Source organism: Vicia villosa, linkage group LG3 (genome assembly GCF_029867415.1).
Source record: "Vicia villosa cultivar HV-30 ecotype Madison, WI linkage group LG3, Vvil1.0, whole genome shotgun sequence".
Lineage (NCBI taxonomy): Eukaryota > Viridiplantae > Streptophyta > Magnoliopsida > Fabales > Fabaceae > Vicia > Vicia villosa.
In genome coordinates, this window is record NC_081182.1 from 72,167,220 (window position 1) to 72,178,572 (window position 11,353).

Consider the following 11,353-nt stretch of genomic DNA (forward strand, 5'->3'; position numbering starts at 1 on the left):
TTTTTTCTTTTTTTGGGTGGTTTGTTATTAGTATTATAGTTGTTAGTTCAATGTAACCAAAGAAAGTATATTATTAATTATTGTTATTTTATATTAGTACTTGTGAGTTAGTACACCATTGATTAAATGTGATTGATCATACTTTATGTTCTATCTTGTGTGGTACCAATATAACTTAGATTGTGCATATTGTTATATAGCTTTTGTTCTACTGAGATTGTAGAACTTGGTTGGTCCTATGATTATGACTTGGAAGATCTCAACATAGACATTGTGACTATATCACAAAATGGACAATGCACAATGGTGGAAACAACTCTCAAAGAATCTATACACCTCACTGTCGTAGGCCATCCACAACATGATGCTTCTAACAGCAGAGTCTACACAACAAGATATGAAATGTCTTATTCAATTTCAGGGAGGGAAATTGTTGAAGGAGCTGTCCTTGAGTCATAATTAGGTTTTGTAACTTGTAATATATGTCAGGTTAGTACACTTAAGTGTCACTCCCTTAAGTCCATCTCCATTGTATTGTATGTACCTATTTTTTTTTTGCATTCTTCAAACACTCATGTAGTCTGGATGTAAATTTAATCAAATAATTTATGGTTAGGATGTCAAGCATTTGTTAACTTACAATTGTTGGGAAATTTGAAAATGAAAGCGAATAAAAAATGATCACAAATATAAAAGTGTACTGTGATCACTGTTTGGACAATTAGATAAGTAAAGTGAAAAGTTTGCAAATATTCAAGGATATTAGACTGAGTTTACCAATCAATTTTGAAATGTTGTTTTATTTTTCCCTAAGTCTGTATCGTGTAAAATTTATCGAAATTTTTTTGTTCAATTTAATGAGAAGTCAAAACACTCAAAATATCCTAAGAGAAGATCAAATCATCACTCCTTTTAAGTGTTAGATAAGATCAAATTGAAAGAAAAAAAAAAGGCCTTAAAATTTACTTTTTGACTTTATTGTACCCCAAATTTGAAGCTTAAGATCATCAACTATGGTGTATTCAAAGCTTTTTTTTTTCATCAATCTAATTTGTCTTGTGCTTATTATTATATATAATATATAATATATAATATATATTTCAATTTAAAATGAATTTCTTCATATATAGTGAGCAACATGAATTTCTTCATTTCAGAAACTATAAGAAATTTTTTAAGCATTGAAGAAATTGTTTATACAAAGTCTTTTTTTGATTTTTTAAAATACTATTTCCTTTTTTTTCTTTATTAAAATTTTGGTTGCATTTTGTTCCAAAATCTATTACATTTAAAATAGTATTTAATTTTTAAAAATTAACTTTAGTAATTAAATATTAATAAAGAAGAAATATAATTTGAAATAATTTTTATTTTAAGATACAATACTTTTAAAGAAAATAATAGTAATTTTAGTTTTAAAAAAATATTTCAATTAAAATGAATTTAAAAATATACTTGAAAATATGTGTTATTGGATAAAATACAAAAGTGTGTGTCAGTTATCATTAACTTTAATTTATATGATTTAAAATATTATTATATTAATATATGTCATTAATGATCTAAATATTATTATATATGAAAAATACTATTTATGATCCATAAAAAAATTTATTCAAAAAATATATACGACTATACGGGAACAAAACTATTATTGATCAAAATATTTTTATATACGGAAATTTACAATTGATATTTTGTAAACGATACCTAAACATAAATAATATTTGTATATGAGAAAAATCTATTAATGATATAAATATTTTTATATATGAAAAATTGTATTTATGATAAAAAAATTATATTCAAAAAAGGTATACGGAAAAAGTATTTATTATCGATCTAAATATTTTTATATATAAAAATTTACAATTGATTAAGATATTTTTGTAGATGATACCTAAACATAAATAATATTTGTAAATTGAAAAAATCTATTAATGATCTAAATATTTTTATATATGAAAAATTGTATTTGTGATCCAAAAATTTTTGATTAAAAAATGATATACGGGAAAAAATCTATTATTAATTTAAATATTTTTATATATAAAAATTTACTATTGATCCAAATATTTTTCTAAATGATACCTAAACATAAATAATATTTGTACACAGAAAAAAATCTATTATTGACCAAAATATTTTAATATTCAAAAAATGCTATTTATGATCCAAAATTTTTGATTCAAATTTTGATTTTGATTTAAAATAAATATATTATTTAAACAAATGGTCGTACCAAACCAGAACCCGTGCGTATGCACGGGTTTGTTACTAGTTTTCTTAAATCATTCCAATCGAAAGCCCATTTGGCATAACAGTTGCCTGAGCCTCATTGTTACACATTTTCTTATTGTTGCAACATAAACTCCCTCTAACTATGAAGACTAAAAATAAAGAAAAGATTGAAAAATAATAATAAAAGAAGAGAATTTCTTTAGGGACCCCTTAATTTTTTGGACACCTCCGGTGAAAATATCAAAATGCCCCTATATTTCGGAAATGCATCTTCAAAATCATTTTGGAAGTGGATTTCCGAAAACATAAAAAAAAAATTTTCGGAGATGCATTTCCGAAATCACTTTTTTTTAGAGAAGGGGTGTCTTCGGAGATGCATATCCAAAATATTCTAATTTTCGGTCTTGAATGTTTCGGATATGCATATCCAAAAAAATTTAATAATTATTAAAAAATTAAAATCAAGGTGAATCAATACAATTAGTAGTATACTTAATTGTATTAATTAAAATATATTAATAAACATATATTATTATAATCAAGATATAATAATAATATTAGCCTAATAAATATTTAAATTAACAGCTTATTTACTTTTTGAAAAACTAATGTAATTCGAAATTTATATTAAAAGAAGTATAAAGTAGTAAATAATTTTATTCTTACTTGATCTCTTTTAATTTAAATTTTTGTTGAATAATTATTAATATATTTATTTTTTATATAATTATAATTATATTGTATTAGTTATAATTTTAGTAATTATTAATATGAAATTTATCAAAAAATAATTAATTTTTTATGAGTTTTTTTTAATTTATAATTGAAATTAGAAAAGAAATATCAACTGTATAATTATCATTATTACTATTCATAACTTATAAATTATATCAATTTTATGATAACTGAATTAATCAATATCCCAAAAATTTTAATTTTTTCGGATATGCATATTCGAAAAAATACTTGACAGTTAAAATCCAACATTTATTTTGAATTTTCAGTGCTTTCGGAGATGCATCTCGGAAAACACCATAAAATGAGTGTTTTCGAAGATGCATCTCCAAAATCTAGAAAAAAAATACTTCTGAGATGCATCTGCGAAGTAGGGGTATTTTTGAGTTTTCAATAGGGGTTCTCTCCATATGGGATCTACAAAGAAATTTTCGAAAAGAAAGGTATAGAGAACATATCAAATAAGTGAACGAGAGGCATAGAGAGAATAATATGTTATAAGGTATATTTCCCTGGTGGTGTTATAGAGTGTGTTATAAGTAGAGCTGTCAAATAGGTTGGTCCGACCCAGCCCGCTTTAGTCCGGGGGACCAAAACATATAAATGGGCTGAATTGGGTCGGCCTGATTACTTTGTGGACTGTAAAAAATAAGCGTGACCCAGTTACTAATAGGCCCGGTGGACCAGTCAGTTCTTTATTTCAAAATTATAATTTTAAATTTATAAAAATGATCTAATGGATAAAAGCTACATAACATAAGTGAAGAATAATGATAAACTTAGTTAAGTGTTATTTAAAATATTCATCAAATTAACATCCATATATACGAATCCCACGAATATATCTATGTATTAGTAGAGAGAAACTGAATATTATTTATAATACTTATCAAAATTTCTCTTTATCTCACAACTATTTCTTTAATCGTATCATCTTGAAACATATCTTAATGCTCTTTAACTTTTCTTTTTCAATTGAAATATTCTTATTCAATTATACCTTAGCTCAATATTTTTTCTCTAAAATTAACTAAAATTATTTTAAAATTTATTTTTAATAGGCCAGCCCGAAGCCCGCTAGACCGGCCCAACCCATGAAAAACATAAACCCGGTAGACTGGCTAAAACAGATAGAATTATATTTTTAAAGGTTTTTTGCGCCTCGGTCCACGATAAAATATAGGGCTTGTGGGCCGGTCCAATGGGACGAACTCATTTTGATAGCTGTGGTTATAAGTAGCCTGAGTGTTTAGATGTGATGATTCATAAACTTATCTCTGTTGTCAAAGCATTGTCATTAGCCAAATCATATGAAGAAAAATATACCTCATATATAACAAACCAGTAGAATTCCATGGATTTCCATGATGATCAAAATAACATACTGATGAATGCAAAATCATAAGTTAAAGTAAAAACATGTGTCCTTGATGCCCTTCAAAAGACTGGAAGCCACACTTTAATTGAATCACATTCTATGCATATTTGATATTTCTTGAAAAAGTTTCTTCATGGTTCAAAGAAAATTCTGCGTATAACATAAATGCTTAAAATAAATGCTTAAGTGGTCTATTCGTCCCTATTAGTAAGTGTTTTTGTAATTAGTTTGTTTAATCTGTTTTCTTTTTAAATAGTTTCTGAATGTAAATTTTTTAGTTTTAATTCTCAAATTTAAAATTTGTAAGTTTCCTGTGGATTTTCATTCGAAGATACTTAGAAGATACTAGATCAAATAGATATTATATGATATTAGAAGATATTTATGGAAGATATCATAAAAAATCCTAGTGAATGATCATAGTATTAAATTGGGCCTTCCAATATTTGATCACGTGCTTCAGCATTTGGGCTTCTCAATGGAGAAAACTTCAAACAAGTGTATTTCAATGTGATGGAAAATGAGGCTAACCTATTTATTAAATAAGATAACAATTCCGGAATCTCTTAACACACATACACCTTCTTACGGATCTATGGTGAAAACTCTAAAATACTCTTAGATTTCGGATGTGCATATTCGAAAAATCCCAAAATACATTTTTTTTCAGAAAAAAAAAATGTGATTTCGCATGTACATATACGAAGTCACCTAATTTTTTTTTGAAAAAAGGGTGACTACGAATATGCATATCCAAAGTTATTCAACATAGTTTGTGCGTGAATAGACTTCTCCCACTCTTTTCATTCTCTTCAAACACACCCCAAACCAAAAAAAAAAAAAATCCATTCTCTCCAAATACAACATTGACATTGAAAAGCTCCATTGCAGATTCTAAAGCTCCAAAAGTTCTCTAGAAGCATTCCTATTCATTCCAACTTATCCTCAAAGTTCAAAAAATTGTGTAAGTTTTCTCTACTCATTAACTCACTCTCAAATTTGTTATTAGGTTTCTTAGAATCTAAGACAATGTGCATGTTGATGTTATTGTAATTTAATGTTAGTGTTTAGATGTTAAAAAATATATATGTTTAAATAACCCACCACTACTAGAAATACACGGATTACCTGCGGAATTTCCTGCGGAAATTTTTCCGCAGATATACCTGCGGATTTTCCTGCCACTTTATTAAATAAAATAAATTTTGCTGCGGATAAGGATTTTGCAGAAAATTCCGCAGGAATACCTGCGGATATTGCTGCGGAAAATATATTTCCTCCAAAACAACTAACTACAAGAGAAAATCCGCAGGTAATTTCGCAGGAAACTTTTCTGCGGATTTTGCTGCGGAAATCTATTTTTATAAAATTAAAACACAATACAAAATCCGCAGGTAATTCCGCAGGAACGTTTCCTGCGGATTTTGCTGCAGATTAGACATATTCATATTTTTTTCTAAGCATAATTTAATTTTTGTTTAAATTTAACAAAAAAAATTAATCATTGTTTTTCTATTTTATTAATTATTTTTATGTTTTTTATTTAGTTTAATTTTAATTTTTAATTCTTATTTTATCTATATTATTAATTATTTTTATGATGTATTTTAATTAATTTTAATCTTAGTTTTTAATAAAATAAATTGTATGAAATTTTGATATATATATATATATATATATATATATGTATATATTTATTTAATTTTTCAATTTATATTTTAATAGTAGCTATAAAAGTTTTAAAAAATAAAATTATAAAAAAAATCTGATAAAGATTAATGGCTACTAAAAAAGTTAAAATTGGTTTGGCCATTAATCTTTAACTTTTTTAGTAGCCATTAATCTTTATCACTAAGACACTAAATTTAATTTCGATTCTGTTGAAAGAGACGTTATCTATAGTTCAGCAATGTTATATTTTAAACAAACCACTTAGCCGATAGTGTTAAACCTCTTCCTACAACGTCTATAGTATCATCAACGCCTTCAAACAAAATTGGAAAACCTAACAAGCCTGATACTTGTTAAACCCTAGCGCTGATACCGTAACCTCACCGGAGCACGATTTCTGTTGCCGCAACCTCACCGGAGCACGATTTCGCGAACCCTAGCGCCGTCGTCTTCTTCATCTTCACACTTCAACTCAGGTATTCATCTGTGTTCCTACTAATGTCGTTTTGCTTGCTTTTCCATTCGACTTTCTTGCTCATGTTGCTTGTTCTGATGATAATTGTGGGTAAAATCATAGTGGTACACTGGTACTGTTTTAAGATGATAATATATGTCGATTTATGGGGTTGTTGCCAGGAACTTTTGGGAAGACGCGGTCACTAACCTTTGCATCAAATTCGGTTGAAGTTGTTGATACTGGTGCGGCATTGCATTGCTGGTCATCTCCCTCCAATATCGTAAGTTACGCATCTTTATTTGATGAACACTATCATGTTTGGATAAACATCTTAATCAATATAAGCACTTATAATATAAGCTATTATATTTTACCCTTTCTCTCTCAGATCTCTCTTTTTCTCTCCCTATCCTCTTCTCACTCACCACCATTGTTGTTGCAACTCACCTCTTCTACTACGGTAAGGTTTGATTTCTATTTTTTTTTAATTTCTTAGCTCTGTTTATTTTGCTCTAATTTTACTTCTTGTTTGATAATTCTGTTGGTGATGTTAGTACTTTACATGTCTGCTAAGGGTTTATGTTTTAAGGTGATATTTCAGTTTGCAATTCAATTAAACTAGCTATATAGTTCTCTTGTTGAGTTGGGTTTTTAGTTACATAAGGGTTTTCAATACAATTACACTCATTTTTTTTAGTTATTCCTTAACCAAGTGGTTAAACTCAATTGATTAGCGAGTTCTTGTCGCGAAGAATTTGGCTACCTGAGTTCAAATGCTGACGGAAACAATTTCTGGTCAGAGAGTCCTCAACCTAAACTCTTCTCATAATATGAAGCTTCAATTCACTCATGAAATACCCGTAGTAATACTCGTCTAGAAGTCATCCTATTTGTGAAGAGAAAAAAAGTAATATCTATATACAGTGACAAAATATTGATCATAGTCTCTTTTCTTCAATTTCAACTTTAACAAGCATGGAGTCTCTTTACTGTTACAACTGAATATAGTTAACTACATCACACACACCAGACTTAATTATAGTGTGTAACATAATTTGTTTAGAGGAGAAATCTTGTCTGTGAGGGTGTAGGCATGTTGCAGAACATTCCACCTTTGGTTAAAGCCTTTAGCTATGAGTATAGCCTATTATTTGTTGATAGATCAATTACGTTTCTCTTTCACTGTCAACATCCACTTGTAACCAATAAGGACTCTACCAAGTGAGAAAGGAACAAGAGACCAAGTGTCATTGTTAAAGAGAGAATTATATTGTGTTTACAGCATCTATCAATGTAGGGTGTACAAGGCTGGTTTTGTGATTTTAGGTTCGACACGAGCAAGTAAGAGTGTGGGATTAACTCTAAGACAAAATAATCCATCTTTGGATCTGGTTTGCATGGTATGGCCATTAGGTTTAGGTCATTAATAGTTGCAATGACAGGGGCAATGTTTCTCTAATCGTCTATTCATGCATGCCCGCATTCATTAATGATTTTCAATAAGAGAATGCTTTATCAATTGAACTTCATTAGGTACTTTGCCACTAACAATAACTTCAGGTTGATCGACTCGTTTGATTATTAAAAAATATATTTGAGATTATATTAGTGTGTCTCTTAGAATTTTATTTTATAATTTCTTCTTGGTTTATTTCTATGTATGTATGATGTATGATGTATTCCTATGTTGGTGACAGAAGAAGTAATGTTTCTATATACCGTTATGTTCTCAAAACATGGAACCTGTTTGTTTTGTTGTCTTGAATTATTCCAAATAGGTTTCCTTCACTTTACTCATAATGCATTCCCTTAATTAACAGCCTTAGAATCACATTCTACATCAGTTGCATTATAGTGCTTCATTGAAGAATACTCAAGCCATTTAGTGTGTCCTCTAGTGAACATAAGGAAGGAGTGACAACTATGTCATGTCTGACTGAATGTTGCTGCCCTGATATGAGGGTTACTACTGTTGTCTATCCAACATGTCATGATACGATGTCTTTGTTTGAGATCTTGAGACATACATTAAAATTGTAGATTCTATGTTCTTTGTAATATACTAGACATAACAGTGATTCGTATCTAAGCTGATAACAATTTGTGAAAATGGTATAAAAGAATGTAATCACAAGTTGGAGATGTTCTCGTGAAAATTTATAGGCTTTTATTTTAAATTTTTATATATTGTGAATTAGTGAGTATTGGCACTCACTTATAAGGGCTGTTTTTACTAGTTTTGTAGTGTGCTTAAGAAAGTGAGATGGTTCAAATGAAGCTTCCACAAGGATAAATATTCAGTATATTGGTAATAATTGATGGATAGTTATGTGTGTTTTTGACAGTTTCTGTGAACATGTAATGTAAGGCTCCATTTGAACATGAGAATGTCTCTAAGCTAAGACAAGTTTAGCTGTGTTAGTGGAGGACAACTATCAATGATTGGCAAAGTACTATAGATGCTTTTCTAAATGCATATTTCATGAAGGGTTTGATGATACATCAAAGATTTCATTGTATGTTTGATTATTTTAGTAAAACCTAAAATGTGAAACTTGAAATATAAACCGTCTGATATCGATCCACGATTGTTAAATGCATAAATATGTGGAAGTGGAACTGTTGACTGCAAGCCGAATTTGATATATATTGGTTGCTGATGTTAAAAATTGTTTACAGATTCTTATTGGTCCTTCTGATTGGGAGGATTATTCCAAAGGAAAAGAGGGATCTACAAGATACAGAATTCATAACCTGCCAGAGAATCCAGGTACCCATTTATCATCTAATCAAAGAGATTCTTTCTTTGACTTATTTCAGGTAATCTAATTAAGAGTTTATTCTGTCATTATGAGCATATTTTCCTTACCAACAATTTGCCCCTGCTTGCAACCCATTCATGCCTAAACATCCAATGACTGTCTTTATGCTTTATAAAGTCTTTTTTCTTTCTACCAAGAAGGATTTTAATTAAAAAATGCATATATAAATAGAAACCTAGTATGTAGATATAGGCTATTATTTCTTTGGTTCACCATATAGCATCACTATTTTAGAGTGGTGTTATTTTAATTTACTTCAATTCATTGATTAAACACTACTGTTGTCAGAATAGTTTGAAGGCCAATATTGTTTGTTGACTTCCTTAATTTGACATCATCATAGTTTCACATGTTAAGTCTCACTATACCAATATCATATACTTTGATAGATAAAATTATTGAGTTCTGTTTCTTTTGTAATTTGTAGAGAAAGGAAAAGGGTGCAGATCCATCATTGACCGAGTTCTATTTTCGCACACATCGGAAAAAGGATCAAAGTTGGGTTGGAGTTCATGCTGAATCTGCATATGTAAGTATTTCGGGAAGTGTTATATGTAAGTATTTCGGGAAGTGTTAATTTGATTGAATTTCAAATATGCACACAAGTCTTTTGGAAAATATCATTTCTTTTGAATTTAATTCCTTACTATTTTTTCAATTTTCTTTTAGGATAAATTTGAACAGAAAAAGTTGGAGATTTCTTCTCAGAATCCAACTATTCCAGGAGAGGACGAAGCTGATAGTCAACCAACTAATGAAATGCCACCGGATTTGGATATATGGGTAGAGTCGGTTGGAAAGAAGAAAGGGAATAGGGTATTTGGTCTTGGAACCGCATCTAAGACTTTGGTTTCTGTATCAAAGAAACCCTCAAGTCTTTCAAGTGACTCTCAAGAGGTTGATGTTTTGAGAAGTCAAGGCCATGCCTTAAATGCATCGTTGCAAAGACAAGAACAAGAAAAGATGGTGATGAGGCAACAATTGCATCGACAAGAAGAAAAGATGGCCGAAGCGAATAATAAAATTTCATTTTTAATGAATCATTTAGGATTTGTTGGGTCTTCTTCTCATCCACCACAACCCACTAATGAAAATGATCACACAAATGAAGATGTCGTCGATGAAACAGATGAAGAAGACCTTAGTAATGAATTTTGATTTGTACTTTTTTTCATTTTGACTTAGTTTTTGGATTGTATTATCTTTTTAACTTGTCAAACAAATGATTAGTAATAACTATGTAAGTACTTCTTACCAATTATGTTATATGAATTCAAGTTTAATTTATTGAAAATTATAGTTTTATTTTATGTTATAGTTATTTAAATATATATAATGGTTCAAAAGATTATTAAAATAAAAAAATTATTTAATTTTAGAAAGAAATTTCCTGCGGATTTACCTGCGGATAGACATTTCCTGCAAATTCACCTGCGGAATTAGCTGCGGATTTACCAGCGGATTTATCTGCGAAATGTTTCCTGCGGATTTAGCTGCGGAGATACCTGCGGAATTACCTGCGAAAAATATTACCCACGAAGGTTTTAGCTGGGGACATAAATTCACAGGAAAATCCGCAGGAAACACGTTTCCTGCGAAAATTTAACAAAAATCCGCAGGTAATTCCGCAGGAAATACGTGTATTTCTAGTAGTGCACATACAATCGTTCATGAGTCCCATTATGGGAAGAGAACTCCACCCTTACCTTATTCAATGTGAAGTCTCCGATTGCACTTCCGATTTGGCACCATGGATGGAAATCTCCAAGCTCATTCCTCTTCTCCAAGGCTTGCCTCCTTCTCTTCAAATTTTATTTTCTCCCAAATGACAACACTACTCTTCATATCTCTAAAAACCTAATTTTTATCATTCCAATTTGGGCTTAGTATTTAACACTTCCTCTTCACAACCAATTTAGGCCCAATAAGTCTAATAACTCAAAATAACCAATATATCACTTTTAATAATATTCCAACAATATAATATATTCCGACTTGTAAATAATATTATTCTTAATATTATTCTTCGACCATCCGACTAAAATCCGA

At 29.5% G+C, this 11,353-nt stretch overlaps 1 protein-coding gene across 1 annotated transcript; it reads left to right on the forward strand.

Annotated features, from left to right (window-relative positions):
• Positions 1–482: 482 nt before the first annotated feature.
• Positions 483–10,571, forward strand: LOC131658310 (uncharacterized). The gene is made up of 7 exons (XM_058927618.1): positions 483–489; positions 6,415–6,501; positions 6,662–6,762; positions 6,871–6,942; positions 9,162–9,302; positions 9,732–9,833; positions 9,974–10,571. The coding sequence occupies exons 1-7, from the start codon at positions 483–485 to the stop codon at positions 10,460–10,462; spliced, it is 999 nt and encodes a 332-aa protein (XP_058783601.1). The 3' UTR covers positions 10,463–10,571.
• The last annotated feature ends 782 nt before the right edge of the window (positions 10,572–11,353 follow it).

Excerpts from the sequence above, each read along its gene's own strand:
- LOC131658310 (XM_058927618.1), top strand. Across the intron at positions 6,763-6,870 it reads GGTCATCTCCCTCCAATATC|ATCTCTCTTTTTCTCTCCCT; the intron begins GTAAGTTACGCA and ends TTTCTCTCTCAG. Across the intron at positions 9,303-9,731 it reads CTTTCTTTGACTTATTTCAG|AGAAAGGAAAAGGGTGCAGA; the intron begins GTAATCTAATTA and ends TGTAATTTGTAG.